The sequence below is a fragment of the Excalfactoria chinensis genome, chromosome 2, assembly GCF_039878825.1.
Source record: "Excalfactoria chinensis isolate bCotChi1 chromosome 2, bCotChi1.hap2, whole genome shotgun sequence".
Taxonomy (NCBI): Eukaryota; Metazoa; Chordata; class Aves; order Galliformes; family Phasianidae; genus Excalfactoria; species Excalfactoria chinensis.
The window spans coordinates 25,529,939-25,545,286 of NC_092826.1; the positions used below are offsets into that span (position 1 = coordinate 25,529,939).

General features: G+C 42.9%; 1 protein-coding gene across 1 annotated transcript; it reads right to left on the reverse strand.

The window, feature by feature from the left end:
- Positions 1 to 939: 939 nt before the first annotated feature.
- Positions 940 to 15,292, reverse strand: LOC140248004 (carbonic anhydrase 13-like). The gene is made up of 7 exons (XM_072328305.1): positions 15,156 to 15,292; positions 11,033 to 11,230; positions 7,442 to 7,560; positions 4,278 to 4,373; positions 3,921 to 3,983; positions 3,479 to 3,634; positions 940 to 2,873 (listed from the first exon to the last, which is right to left on the reverse strand). The coding sequence occupies exons 1-7, from the start codon at positions 15,184 to 15,186 to the stop codon at positions 2,760 to 2,762; spliced, it is 777 nt and encodes a 258-aa protein (XP_072184406.1). The 5' UTR covers positions 15,187 to 15,292; the 3' UTR covers positions 940 to 2,759.
- Positions 15,293 to 15,348: the final 56 nt, after the last annotated feature.

Sequence of the window (15,348 nt, forward strand, 5' to 3'; positions counted from 1 at the left end):
GACCATCTCCCCTACGAGGAGAGACTTAGGGAACTGGGTCTGTTTAGCCTTGAGAAAAGAAGGCTGAGAGGGGACTTGATCCAGGTTTAGAAATACCTGAAGTGTGGAAGCCATAGTGGCGAGGCTGGTCTGTTTTCAGTAGTGTGTGGGGACAGGACTAGGGGCAATGAGCTGAAACTTCAGCATAGGAAGTTCCACACGAATGTGCGCAAGAACTTCTTTACAGTGAGGGTGACGGAGCACTGGAACAGGCTGCCCAGGGAGGTGGTGGAGTCTCCTTCTCTGGAGATATTCAAGACCCACCTGGACTCCTACCTGTGCGACGTGGTGTAGGGAGCCTGCTTTGGCAGGGGGGTTGGACTCGATGATCTCTAGAGGTCCCTTCCAACCCCTATAATTCTGTGATTCTGTGATTCTTCCCTTTTTTGAGTGCCATCAGCTTTCAGCCCAGACACAAGACGTTAGAATTACTGTGAATCATGTCTTCTTCTAAAAGTTACTTGCAAACCTTATACAGTCCAGAAGCGCTATCAGAAACTCTAAGTACAATTGATCAAATTCTTTGCTGCTGCCAAAGTTGATTTATTTGGGACATACAAAAGATCATAGATTCATGGAATGGCTTGGGTGGGAATCGGATCTCAAAGATTCCCTAGTTCCAACCCCCTACCATGGGCAGAGTTGTAAACCACTACATCAGGCACTCGATCAGGTTGCTCAGGGCTCCATCTAACCTGATCTCAAACACCTCCAGGGATGGGGCATCCACTACCTCCCAGGTCAACCTCTTCTAGCAACTCACTACCCGATATCTAATGCTAGACTACCCATAGATGGATTTCAAAGGGGGGTTGACTATTTTCCAAAGCAAGAGCTCCAGTAATAAAACTGCGGGCTGCTCTGTAAAACTTTCATTGTTTTGATAGAAAATACAAGACACAGTCATAAATCAATTTTTTTATTTTGATAAAACCCTTATCAGTATCAAAGCAATGGATCAACTTCACTATTTTCAATACATAAAAACACGTACAAGTTTTGTTTCTGATATGAAGCCTTACTGCTTTCTCATGTCAGCAAGAAAGTTATGTGTTTCATGTGATCTGTTAACATTTTGTTCATATTCTGCAGCTACTTACATGGCCATAAAACGTATCAGATCCAATGCTAAGTCTAACAGAGGGCGTGAAAACACACAACACACTCACGGTCTCTCCACACACACCTTGCAAACATCCGCACTCAGGAAGAAGCAGACTGATGTCTTTTCATCTGCATTCTTCCTGTGCCAGAAAACAGAAAGTGCCGGCAGGTTTTTCCTCTTTGGTTAGTATTTGTACCTGCTGCTGCCAAATGCCTTATATTTATCCCATGGCCTATCTGTGTTCATTCCTTCAAAAAACTATCAGAAGGCATTGAGAGGCCTTGCAGCAGTAGCACCTACATTCTGGGGGGGGAAAGATAAAAAAATAATAAAATACACCTGTCTCAAACTAAGCTAAAATATCTATGACTCTACATCTATTTTATTCAGTTAAAAAAGGCATATAAAGCCAATCCTGTTTGTGATTTCCCCCATATTTGCCCATCTAAGATAAAAAGACCTGTTGAGGTAAGAGGCACAGTATATAAAACCTACAAAAAAAACAACAATCTTATAGAGAGTAGTTGTAGAAGATGAGGTCAGAGGTACTACAGAGGCAGTTGCTGCCCATGAAATCTTTAGCTGCCTCACTCCAGTACTGCTGGTTTTCACTATCTAGTTCTCACAGTTTTAAGGTAATCTACCTATACAAGCTACATCCTATGGCAAATTCATTATTATTGAAAATGACAAAAATTAAATTGGCTTACAACAAACAATGATATTCAAATAATAATAATAAAAAGCTCCTGAGAGTAACGCAGGCTCAGTTCAGTTTACTAAAGACAGACATTTCAAGACATTGCTACCATAAACATATTGGATATTGCTTTGATTCAGATTTCTTTAGCTTAAGGACTATCTTTGGTCTTTGAATACAGTGCTGTGACTCAAGTTCATCTACAACAGAGGAGCTTCAGCATGCACCTAGGAGATATTCCATTCCTGAGCAATGCTGTGTGTATCGTATGAACCAGTCTAAAGCAAGGGCTGTCTCTGCCTCTTGAAGACTATTTCATGTGGTAGGATTCTGATGCTACATGGACGTGGTATTCAGTCCTTATTGTTCACCAGATGCAATAGACTGGATTTAGGCATGAACTCACAGGTCCCTTTGCGACTGTGCAGTTTTCAAGGTTTGGGACAATTTCATCACTCTATGTGGCAGAACTCAGGAATACCTGATCCACCTGACATGATCCTAACATACATGAAATCTTTACTAAGTTAAATGTTCCATTAAAGACAGGAAGGATAATTCCAGAACATCCTGCACTGCCATTAATACCAGGGATCCTGTTCAGTACTTTGGTGACAATTTCTGGACAACGCCTTCACCACACCAAATCCTTCTGATAACACTTTGTGCGTGTAACATCAACATCTCAATGCTCCCACACCAGCACACACAAACACACCGACCTGTTAACAGCAGTGATGAAACTGCCAAAGCTCAGGACACGTCTGTGAGAAATGACTGCATAGTAACCAGTAATTCAACAACACCCGTCTGTTATAACAACTCACCAAAAAGTACAAATAAAATCACAAAGTATATTAGCAATGACAACTGGGCCTTTTGGTGTTAGAGGTGGCCTGTTCTCTCTTTACACCTTTAATTCCTTCTGACTTCTCTGCCCTTTAAGGGCTGTGGAGGGCGGTAGTTGCGCAGCAGGCAGCAGGCCACCTCGTCTTCAGCCGTGCTCAGGAGACTGCGGAATTGGGCGAGCTGCAATCAAGAGACACAGAACATTCAGCAGGAAACCCTCACGCTCACACAAACAAAAAAACATGTTGTAAATACTGAATATATAATTCAGATTTGAAATATAATACTTGGCCTAATTTCTAATATTTCCAACATTTCTTATTTCTATGCACCAACTTCCTTCCTTCCTAGGCTAAGCATATGGCCCAGTGTATCAAATCTTACTGAAGTATTTGAAATATACCAGCCATGAATTAGACAAGTGCTGTGGTGCAAAAACTCTTGAGATTTACAGCAAGACAACAGTATTAGCAACACACTGTAAGTGACGTGCTTACAGACTTCCAGTATTAAAAGCTTTAATCTGATACACTTTGGTGTCTCTGCTGTAAAAAGCACTATAAACCAAATGATCAGCCCACTGGGTGTCACTGTTGCAACATGAACATGTAGTGTGAAGCTTAACGTCGAGGAAGTAGACTAATTTTTTTATTATTATTTTAATTTAATAAGTTATGCAGTGTCAGAGTCTGCAAAAAAAAAAAAAATATATCCTTTTTGGTGGCATTCACCATTGAAGCCTTACAAAAACCTTATTTGTACAGCAGTGAAAAATCAAGATGTACCTGTTCAGAACAAACACTTATGGGCTCTCTCAGGACAATCCAGATAACACTTTCAAGAAGAGGTGGAACAGTGAGAGAGCCAAAGTAAGTCCAGTAGTCCAGGGATTTGGGAAGCAGGCAGCTAGGATCAAAGTTGGTGAATAACGCTCTCTTACCCTGAAAATTAAAACGAAGCACGTTGCAGTCATAAGAAATAATAAGAAATTGCTTCTTGTACAAGTGCATCGAGGCCTTACATCTATTAAATTATTTATTTCTTTACATGCAGCACTATTTAAAAGCAAGAGACAGGGGAAATCACGTTCCATTATGGCACAGGCTGTCAGCATCCTGGATGAGCACAGCAGGGACCATGAAGGTAAGAGGTGTAGCAGTCAGGTTACCAGAAACAAAACTGAAAGCAGCCACTGATATCAGGAGTGTTTTAGAAGCATTTGTTCACCTTGATTCTGATGGTGTCCAGGCGGTCGGTGATCTTCTTCAGCTGAGGGTTGCATTCACCAATCTATTAAAACAAGAGAAAGAAAAATGTAATACTTGAGCTCTGGAGAAAACATGTCAAAAAAGATAAAAATCAGAAAGCAAACACATTCTGAATCTGTTTCATACAGCTTTAGTTAAGTGAACATAAAGTGACTTAAGAGTGCTAAAAAAGACAGTGAATCTTCCTGAGTCATTATAATGTGAAATAGAAAGTGAGAGCTCCTGTTCACAAGCATCTCTTCTACACCATCACTGTTAATAACTTTGGGCTCATAATGCAGATTTATTGGTGGGGGCTGAAGCATTCTTTTCTTACCTTCAGAAACACAGCCATGACTGCCAATCCATCTGACTGACGAGCTGCCTCGACAAAACTGGTATATTTTTCAGCATTCCAGTGAACTACATGAAGCTGAAAAGCAAGAAGCACAGACAGCATCAACTCTCGCTGAACTGGAAGAGTCGCACATTAATACTAGAACTTTACTGGCATCAATATTCTACTTCGCCTATTTGCATTCCAAGCCACTTAGTTTTCTCACCACAGTATTTATTGAAATTGGCAAACACACAGATCACACAAATGGCAGCAAGCATTGCCAGTGGCTGGCATTACCTAGCAGCAGTCAGCATGGCACAGTGCCTGGCAAACCACTCACAAATCCCATATTTTGAGGCTAAGACAAGATATCCCCTGGTTATATAACTAAAGCTAAGGCCTTGGGTACAGCTGATTTGAATGAGTGATTGAAAATCACAGGGATGTCATTAGTACTTTGTTCCTCTTTTTCCTAATCAAGCTTTCAGTAAATCAGCCACAAGCAGAAAATGGGGCATTAAACTTGCACCGACCTCTTTTCCCCTCTTAAGTTTAAGCTGAATATCAAAATTTGATCTTTGATGCATTCCAAATGTCATTTTCTATGATTACTAGCAGTTAGGAACTTAAAAGTGGCTTGATTATCTCAGGTTCGAGCATTTGAATTTCCAAGTGGTACTATTCTGCAACTGTCCTATGGTAGTGTTGCTTAAGAACTTGAAGACACCAACAAGGGTGAGGACTCCTTGCTATATGCCTCCTGGAAACAGGAAAAGTCCATAGTGTCTACCCCCACACCACTTCAGTCCCTCCTGCTAAGCCAGGATTCCTTAATCCTGCCCAGGCTCAGCAGTGGCTCAGCAGTGGGAGCTCCTGGCTCCCCAGAACACCCACACTGAGAGAAGATCTGACAGCCAAACTGCAGAGAAAACAGACACACTGCACTCAGGACCAAGTACCTCACAAATGTTAATTCCTCCCACAAATCCGCAGTGGATTACTGCATCTTATCTCCCACAATTTTTAGATAAGAGAGGCTCAGAAGCAGGGCAGGGGATTGCCTTTTCTAAAATTGGTGAGCATCTTCTCAGACTTTGACCTTGACTCCGTAGGAGTGCTGAAAAACAGCTCCACTGAATGACTTGAACGGGGATGAACACCTGAAAATGGGGCTTCTCTTTGAAATGCAACACATTAAGATCCCCAGTATGAGAACAATTTGGGAATGCTGGAACTGACTTTAAAGGATTTATATGAGAAGGAGCACAGCAATGTATTTCAGCATAGTTGAAATACAGACCTAGGACAGTAAAGATTTTGACTCCACGCCTCAGTTACTGCCTAGCCTCTATGAGCTTCAATTTTCCGGATCTGTGATACAGAGCTGTTACTAGTTGTTACAGGATGTAATTAACATTTGCTGAGCACTTGGGTTCTAAATGGCTGAAACATGACTTTCAGCAAGTAAGGAACCCTACTGAAATCAATAATAACACACATGCTCACAATGAAAGACATGCTGGCTCACAGTTTCAGAATCCTTGAAGGAAAGTTGCTTACAATTGCTATTATTAAACCTAGAGCAGAACAGAGTCCATCAAACCACTCTGAGGTGAACTAATATCCTGGAGCTCATGTTGCCTGCGCCGCTCATGATTAGAGGTTCAAAGAAGCTACGTCGAACAATTTTTAAACAATTACATTTTTTACATACGCAAAAAGGAAACAGAAACTCTCAGTCAAAATTGACTTTTATTGTGGATTTTAAAAAAGAAAAAAAAAAACCAACAAAGAACAAAAAGCAAAATTCTCGTAACTAAATAAAACTCCATCAGAATTGGAGAAAAACTCCATCAGAAGAACCCCCCAAACCAACCCCCCAAAAAAATAAAACTCCCAAACAAACAGAGCTGGGAAACACTTCTAGTACAGCCCCTGTCTCAAAGGCTTGTGACTTCTCTTTTAAGGAATATATACCGTCTTACCACCACTGTGTCATTGCAGCTTGTGAGAAGACCTTGATCAGACCATATGTTGCCACAAAGAATGGAGTCGTGGATGTCTTCTGCTTCTGCTTTGGGTTAGGGGGCTGAGTCTTCCAGTCTTTTTTACCTGTACACTACTTCTTTCTTCAACACAGTCAATTCTTTTTCTTGAAATCTTGCACATCTTCCCCGCTGACATAAGCACTGAAAACATCTTCATTTCTCCTTTTGATGTATTTTCTTGTGAGTGAGCAGTGCTCAGGAGCCTTGGTCTGAATTCTGAGTTTCTTATAGCCAAAATGACATCTAGAGAGCTTCTTGTGGAGGGTTACCCAACCAACAGGCAACGGAAAGCTTTTTAGACTGGCTAGAAATTCAGATATTTTCTCCTTCCATTTGGTTTCTTAGATGGGAAACACATTTATATTTTCTCAGCTAGAAATTTTGTTTTGGCACTGAATGGTTTTAAAGCACCTCTATTAATTCTTTATATTCCATCCCACCTGGTTCCTGTGGAAAACATAAGCCTTTAAACACTGCAAATGTCACTTTTCCCCATTAGTGTTAGAAAAATGATTTTTTTTTTTTCCTGACCACTGTCTCTTAAAGAATTTCCAGCAAAATCTGATAACACCACTGTGCATATATTTCAACTTTTTATTCTTCTTTAGTATTACGAAACTTTTATTTTTCCACTAGCATTTATACAATTTACTTCTTTTTAACCCCAGAAAACTCTTCACTGTCTGAACTATTGCTGATAAAGATCTCAGTCCCATCAAAACACTCCACATTACTTCCATTTGAAAAGAGGTATCAGTCACTGTCAGACTGAGCACTCTTGACGGTGGATAACTCCAACACACCAAAGAAGACAGAGCAGAAGAGGGCTCTCCATGCCACAGCAGGGGACAGTGCACCTGTCCCCTGTGGCAAGGCCAGGCCAGAGCTGCCTGACATAGATCTTAGGGTGAAGTTCTCAAGCAAACAGCTTCTCCTTTTAGAATGGATCAAGCACGAAACACTTCAGGAAGACTGCTTAAACACTTCAGGAAGACTGCTTGTCTTTTGATATAATGGAGAAGGAAAAGTGGGGAGTTGAGGGGCAAAATTATTCTCAAAATGGAACACTAGTCACAGGTTTAGAGGAACAAATGACTCTTTGCCAAGCCTTACCTCTGCTGCATACTTCATCCCATCCACAGCATGCTCAGAGCCAGCCTCGTCATTGGAACCCCAGTGGAAGTGGATCTGGCGCAGCCTGTAAGTCCCACAGAGCGGCCCCCCGGTCAGCACTACAAACCAAAACAGAGGAGAGGGCTTAACTGAAGGAATAGGAGCTCTAGATCCTATTGGTGTGAGTTTAAACTCAAAGCTTCAGTCTCTGGACACTACCCTACTTCTCAAAAGCTCTTATATAGGTTCCCCTTTCTTTGATGTGTTATAAAGGAATCTTTGTCCAGAATGTGACTATCTAAACTGTGTTGACATACAGATTAGTGGGTTATTGCCCACTGAAGGGTTACCGCCAGGTGTGTCTTGCTAGGGCCTGGGTATTTCTCAGAAGATGGGAAAACAGAAAAGTGTTTCTGTTTGGCAAGTAGTATCCTGTCTTGAATGTATTTGAAAGACTAACTGAGAAATTAAGCTTAAAATAGATTTCACAAGTAAAGGGGAGGATCAGAAAAATAAAATGTGAATAGATTTTTTTTTCTCCTGTTTAAAGTTCAGAGGAAAGTAGGTGGAACATAAAAAAATATCAAGGCTCTTTCTTCTGCAGCCAGATCCAATTACATCTGACAGAAGTCTGAGAAACAGGAAGGGGCAGATGCTAACACAAATAGATGCACATTGTACAAGTGCAATATTACTGCCATTTAATTTGCCATTTAGTCCAGCTGAACACCAATATGGGTAGATTTCTGTTGTTTTCCTTCTGTAAAGTGCTCGTGTTTTTCTAAGCAGAGTGGGGAGGACTCAAATCTGCACAGACACCTGAACACAAATCACATTCAGAAAAGCTCCTTCCTCACTGCAGAGCAAATCACTCCACCCTCTCTCCTCCATCCACGCCTCCTTGGAGGCTACGGGGACTAGTCTGAGATGCTTTACTGGCTCATTGTAGAGATTTTAAAGGGATAAGATGGAAGCTTCAAGGAAATGATTTTTAAATTAAGAGCACTGGGGAGGACAATAGTCGCTTATTTCTTTTTCCAGTTTCAATCCAAAACATAAACCTTGTTGGGAGTAAAATGCCAACAAGTAATTGTAAGAGAAGTATTTATTAGCTTGCCTATCTGCTAACGCAAGTAGCCTGGAGGATGGAAAGGAACTGGAACTGTTTATCTGTGGGCAAAAATATTTAATTGTCTTAAAACTTCAACTTAATAACTTATTTTTACGAAGTCTATAAACCTAGTGAACAAAGGAGATGGGAGTGGCACTCCTAAAACAAATTCCTTCTTTTGAGAACTAAGAACCTGTTGGCAAACAAAGCCAAAAATGTGTAAAGATCAGTGTTATACTGGCTGAGGAAAAACAGCTACACAGGCTCCCCAGGGAGGTGGTTGAGTCACTGTCCCTGGATGTGTTTAAGAGCTGTTTGGATGTGTTGCTCAGAGATACGATTTAGCAGAGGGTTGTTAGAGTTAGGGTACTATGGTTAGGTTGTGGTTGTACTTGATGATATTTGAGGTCTTTTCCAACCTGGGTAATTCTATGATTCAATACTTCTGAAAAACGTGGAAAACGGCCTGATGATGTATTTGTGTCACATTGGGCAGTGATGGCAAAAATCTTCCATTCAAACAGCCACAAAGCAAGAAATCCCTCTGAAATGATTTAAAGAAAATACCAGTATCACAGTGTTTGAAGAGGTGTTTGAAACATCACTGAAGCAATTCCAGGGAATGGAGACAGTGTAGTACCAAAGAGGATAAACAAAACTACACCATCACAAACTTGACAGCCCAACTTCTGTGCTGACTGAAGTAAAGAAACAGGCCATATGGAATTAAAGAGAGCCCAGTGTATTTAGTATCAATTAGTCAGAAGTTTCTCAAGAAAACACCGTAGAGTAGGAGTGTTTATTCCACAGAGGTGCCATAGAGGCCACATTTTGGCCCTAGAAAATTCTGATTGATGGTCTGAAAGAAAACAAAAACATTACTGATGCTTTATCAGTAACAAATACCAGGGAAAATAGTGAAAAAGTCAGTTTACAGATACAGAAAGAGTTGTTGTTGTTGTTTTTTAATAAGTAATGTGTGAAAATGACTGAAATGTAAAGCTGTGCACGTATGATTAAAGAATGTATCTCATACTTAGAAGACAGAGTTCTGAAAGTGACTGAGGATTACACTTGTAAATTATCTAATCAACCGCTGTCAGTGCTCTGTTCTGACTTGGGCTGTATCCTTGGATTTATGGCCTGAGGAAAGCAGTAGGAAGAGAATCATATTACCCTTGCTTTCCCACCAGTGTAAGCCTCCAGAAATATGGTGCTGAGGTCTTGTCACTTCATGGGTGGGGTTAGAAAGTGGAAGAGGCTCTTGGTTCACTTTTTAATTTATTGTTTAAAGAAAAGAAATTTAAACACTGAGTTGCTCTGACTCACACCAGAAATAATTTGTGATCTTGACTTTTTAACTGGGAGAGTAATCAACAACGAGAACAACCAGAAGCAGTGGAAGATTTGCCATTGCTGGAAATTTTGAAAGTAGATGATTGAATGTTTTTGTAAGAGATGTGCTGTAGTTCACCCTCAGCTACTAGAGCTGACACAGAGATTAATCCTGGGAAGTCCAGTGGCCTCTGACACGCACAAGGCAGGACCAGATCTCTGACAGTCAGCTGGTGGCTTTCAGGTAATATCCAGAGTTGCACAGACTGACACAAGATTTCAGTCTAAGACTGTTCAGGAAAGCCAAGATGTTGCCTCCACCTCTCTGTCCCTATTGCCACTATCAGCCAACAAGTCCTCGTACTGAGGGACAGGGTGATCACTAATTAGTCCCCCTCTGGCTTTGACCCTCAGCTAAGCGTCATGCATCCACATGAGGATTTTACTGCTTCAAGAAACTGCACTCCTACAGTTTCAGAGGAGGGGTGGCAGCAAGCCTGCCATCCAAGAGAAGCCTCTAATGATACAGGCATTAACATTACAAAGACTTCACTAAATCAGAGAACTTCTAAATAAGAATTATTGCTTGCAAAAAGGGAAACTACACAACCCTCTAAAAGACTGGGACAATGACACTTTTCAGAGAAGAAATCCCTTGAGATGTTTTTCATTTGCTCTGCGTTGATTCTTTCCTGACATAAGAAGTCCAAGCATGGGTCATAAAAAGGAAAAGGATATACAGCCAAACCTGCAACTAAAGTCAGGTAAGAGGTTTGAGCGATTTGGTTGGAATGAACCTGTAATGAGACACAAAGGATTAATCCACAGTGAAAGAGCTGGATTTGCAAAATTGTGCACAATACTGTTCAATCTGGGATGCTGGCACTATCGAGTTGGTTGGGGCACATCAGCCTTTATGTACAAAGAAGGAATCCTAGTGCTTCCCAAGAAACGCAATCTAAAACTCCTCCGGAAATCTGATTCCACATCCCAACAGGCTGAAAGACAGGGGAATGGGAATCTCATCCAGAGGAGCAGAGCCTTACTGGTTTGAGGAGGCTATATCTGGCAGAGAGATATATCCAGGCTGCATTCCATTCAGGAGACAGAGGAAGAAAACACAGTGCAATAAGAAAGGAACAAACCTGATTTGTTCACAGTGTCATCAAACTCAACACTGGTGGAGTGCCCGTTGTTCAGGATGATTTTAGCAGAAGCTGGATCGTAATTGGGATTTAGAGGACGGAGAGAGGGGTCATACTTGGTTTCCTCAGTTTTGATGTCAATAGGTGACTGGCGGTCTCCATTAGCGACAGGAAAAACCTCCTTCCAGTGGGCAGGCCCTGTGAAGCATTGGAGGAGAAGCTTCGTAAGGAGAAATAACCTCTGCCTGAATTTTTCTTGCTTGCATTATTTTAAATTCAAAATGAGTTCAACAGAAAAACACAGATCCCAGTATTCAGTTACTCTTGTTGCACAGCGTCACAACAGCAGCTCTTGGGATCCCTTCACAAACCTTCCTTAATGTCTGCAGGGATGGGGCTTCCACCACCTTCTTGGGCAACCTGTTCCACTGCTTCACCACCTTATTTGTAAAAAACTTCTCACTTATATCCAATCTAAACCACCTCACTTTTAGTTTGAAAACATTTCCCCTTGTCCTATCACAGTAGATTCTGCTAACAAGTCTGCTCCCTTCTTTCTTATAGCACCCTTTTAGATACCAAAAGGCCACTTGCAGAGCTAATGATCTATCAGAATTATAAAGGGCATAGCACTTCCCCACCCCCCGCCCTCCCCAGGCCTAGCATGGGTATGAAGCATAATAATTCACTTACCTAAGAGAGAACAGATATTACAGAGACTAAAATACAAGCACCAGAAACTCAACTGGTAAAATCTGCATGACTGGAAATCATTAATCCCTATGCTGAAGGTAACTGATTTCATCCTAAAAACCAACCTGCTGTTGTTTTGGATCTCTCTGTACATCTCAGCACTTCAATGAAAAAAAAAAAAAAGGCAAAAAACAAAACAAAAACAAAAAAAAAAACTTGGGTTGTAGTACACTATGATTAATAGCCTCACATCAAAAGGAGTCAGATAGTTTTCTGTCCTGGACTACAACAGCAGATAACATAGCTCAGAAATCTGCAGGTGCTGGGATAGCCCCAGCATGCAGCAGTGAATTGGGGAGGGGGATGGGGGGAGGCTGCAGGGAGCTGCTTGCAGAGCCATCTGGGCTCACTGCTCCAAGCAGCACCCAGAGACATGAGAGCTGAAGGGTCTCCCTGCACAGAGCAGCCATGGCTTAGGCTTCAAGAAGAACAAAGGCCTCTGGTCTTGAATTTGTTACCAAGTAATTTTGCTAATGCCTTAACTAACCCATTAGGCAAAACACTCCTGGACTGAAACACAAAGCTATTACAACTTCATTCTTCTCATTTCACAGATGGTAGTCAAGGCCATTCAATATGCTGATTCACTACAGTTTAGCATACAATATGGTTTTAGTTGTGCTTGGATACTAGTACCCTGCAGTTAGACATGCACTGCACAGTTTTAGTCACCGAGGAAGCATCGCTCTGTCAGTCATACCTAACGTTCCATTTTAGGATGCTTAGAAAAAGCATATCGCTACTTAATTTAAATACTTAGGATATACTGAAGTAAAATATATGTTTAACCACCAGTATGTACGTATATTGACGTGAATTTATGTCATGGAGCTGCCATAACCCCATGTGTGGGAGTGAGGGACGGGTTCTGCACCAGAGGGTGGTGGGCATGGAACAGGCTGCCCAGGGCAGTGGGTGCGGCCCTGTGGTAATGGATGTCAAGGAGCATTTGGACAGCGTTCTCAGACATTGGGTTTGGATTTTGAGTGGTGCTGTGTGGAGCCAGGCATTGGACTCAGTGATCCTTGTGGGCTCCTTCTGAGGCAGGATATTCTGTGATTCTATGTTACATGCAAAATGCTTGCAAGTCATGCAGTTACATATTCATCTCCAGTAATATTAGCTCTGCTTAAAACAACTGAAAATTCATAATGGGAAAAATTCATAATGGGCAAAATGTAGTGCTGTTTTTTTTTTAATAAAGATATATAAACGATGTCATTAACCTTCATATCCCATTTTATTTGCAGAACACCTCAGTGTGAGGATTGGAACTGACCCAGTGATGTGTCTGAAGTAAAATATAATATAATATAATATAATATAATATAATATAATATAATATAATATAATATAATATAATATAATATAATATAATATAATATAATATAATATAATATAATATAATATAATACTTTCCACATAAGTTATCAGGCAAGGATTAAACTTAAGACAGTGGATTCTCACTTGGTGTCCTAACTAAAGTGGGAATGTCTGCCCTGCATTGCAGCCAGAGCCCAAGACCTCAGTGCTACACCTCTGTGTGTAAGCACTGCCAGAACTGTGAGGTAAGGAGAACGGCAAGGAAACAAATGCCGAGGTTTGCATGGAAATAAAATGGTGCCTCTTAGCATTTCAGAAATACTTGCATCAAAGCAGTGAGGAAGATTTCATTCTCTGCATACCAGTCAGCCTTATTACATAGATACACCATAAACGCAGACAGGGATCTGTAATATTGGATGGTTTATGCACAAAGTGATTTAAGCAGCACTTATTGCTAAGGGGCAAATGAGTTTTTTTCCCCAGTTGAAAAAGAAACAGCGCTTTTATCCCTGCGAGTAACAAATGCTGAGGTCAGAGCGAATGCAGACGGCTCCTCCGCTCTTCAGGAAGTCAACTTTAAAATACAACAGCATCAAATTTAATTAACTTCACTCTGCTGCTACCTCCTTAGTAGCAAAAGCAGATCTCAGTTTCAGAGAAGCGATTCAGGGCCACAAAGGCAAAAATATAGTGCAAGTGGCACAGCAATCTCAAGCTTCTACTGTTCGGCTGAACAACAGGCAGAATCAATGCAATAAATATATGGAAGGAGTTAAGAAATAGAGCTGATGCTAGGGAAGGGCAGTCAAGTGTTGGACACCCAACCTCTCTCCTTTATTCTCCTGTGGGCTTGGGGGGCAGGGGGTGTAGTGCTGGGGTGCAACACACCTCACAGTGGCCAGGAGCTGAGGGAGAGTGGGGAGAGACAGCCAAACTCCACCCAAACATGTTATCAGCCAGTAAACAGAGCCTGGGGGGGAAGAGGGGCCTCAGGAGGGTCCAGGGCTAACCCGATAGAAATTCGGGTGCCCTCCCCTTCCTAGAAGCCAGAAGGAGAGCCAGGATAAGAGAGGGAAAGGGGCTGCTTATCTGTGCCCTGCAGGTGAAGTTTGCAGCACCCTTGGAAAACACAGGGAGAAACACAAGGAAAAAATAACAACAAGAGCCCTCACGGGGATGAGGAGAGGCACACAACAGCAGACAGCACTCAGTTGCTGTGGAATTGTGGCCGTCCACTGCCACCCAGTTCTTTGGAAACAGCACACCCATCCCAGAGGAGAGGGAACAAAACCACCACGAAGGGAAGCCAACGTGACTCCATACTCTGAGCAGAACCACTGCTGCGTGCACTGGTGTGTAGAATCACAGTTACAGAACAGTTGGAAGGAAACCACAAGGATCACTGAGCGCAACTCCTGACTCCACACAGAACCATCCCAAAATGTCTGAACGTGCTGTCCAAATGCCCCCTGAACTCCAGCACTCGGGGCTGTGCCCACTGCCCTGGGCAGCCCATTCCATGCCCACCGCCCTCTGCTGCAGACCCTGTCGCTAACCCCCACCCATGGGGTTATGGCAGCTCCATGACATAAATCCGTATCGATATATATACACAAACTTTTTCTCTTTTTGCTGTCTCAGTGCCCTATTGCCCAGTGCAGTAACACAAGACAAGCTGCCCTATTTGTGCGATCCCAGCCGGCAGCAGGAGCATTCCCATTCCCACCTGCACGCACTGGAGCACAGCACAAGAGCAGCGACCGTATGAGTTACGGATCAGCGCAGAGCAGAGGCGTTAAGCCTTCTGCTGGGCGCACCTCGGCGATTCCAAGAGAGCAGAGATGAAGGAAAGCACGAAACAACCCAGACCCCAAAGCATCTCTCCGCGGGTGTGTAACGACGGACCCCGATCCCGACACGGCGCAGCCCGCACCGCGATGCTGCACAGCGAGCCCCGCACAGAGACGCTCCCGGAGCGCCCCGCCACCCCCGGGCTGCCCCGGACAGCTCTGGGAGCCTCCGCCCCCGGCCCCGAAGTCCGTACCGTTGTGCTCGTCGTATCCCCAGTGCAGCATGGCTCCGGACTCGGGACGCGATGCGATGGGACGGGACAAGACGCGAGACGCGAGACACGAGAAGCGGCCCCGCCGGCCCCTCTGCCCTCTTTGAAGGCGCCGTGCGGCGACGCCCCGCCGCGATAAGCGCCCTCCCGGCCCGGCCCGGCCCTGCCCCGCGGC

What these genes read in the sequence shown, in the direction of transcription:
- LOC140248004 (XM_072328305.1), bottom strand. Translation starts at nt 15,186, where the DNA reads ATGCTGCACTGGGGATACGACGAGCACAACG. An exon ending in GGGATACGACGAGCACAACG is followed by an intron (nt 11,231 to 15,155) that starts GTACGGACTTCG and finishes AATGCTTCACAG; the next exon opens with GGCCTGCCCACTGGAAGGAG. An exon ending in TAAGTGTTTGTTCTGAACAG is followed by an intron (nt 2,874 to 3,478) that starts GTACATCTTGAT and finishes TCTTGATTGCAG; the next exon opens with CTCGCCCAATTCCGCAGTCT.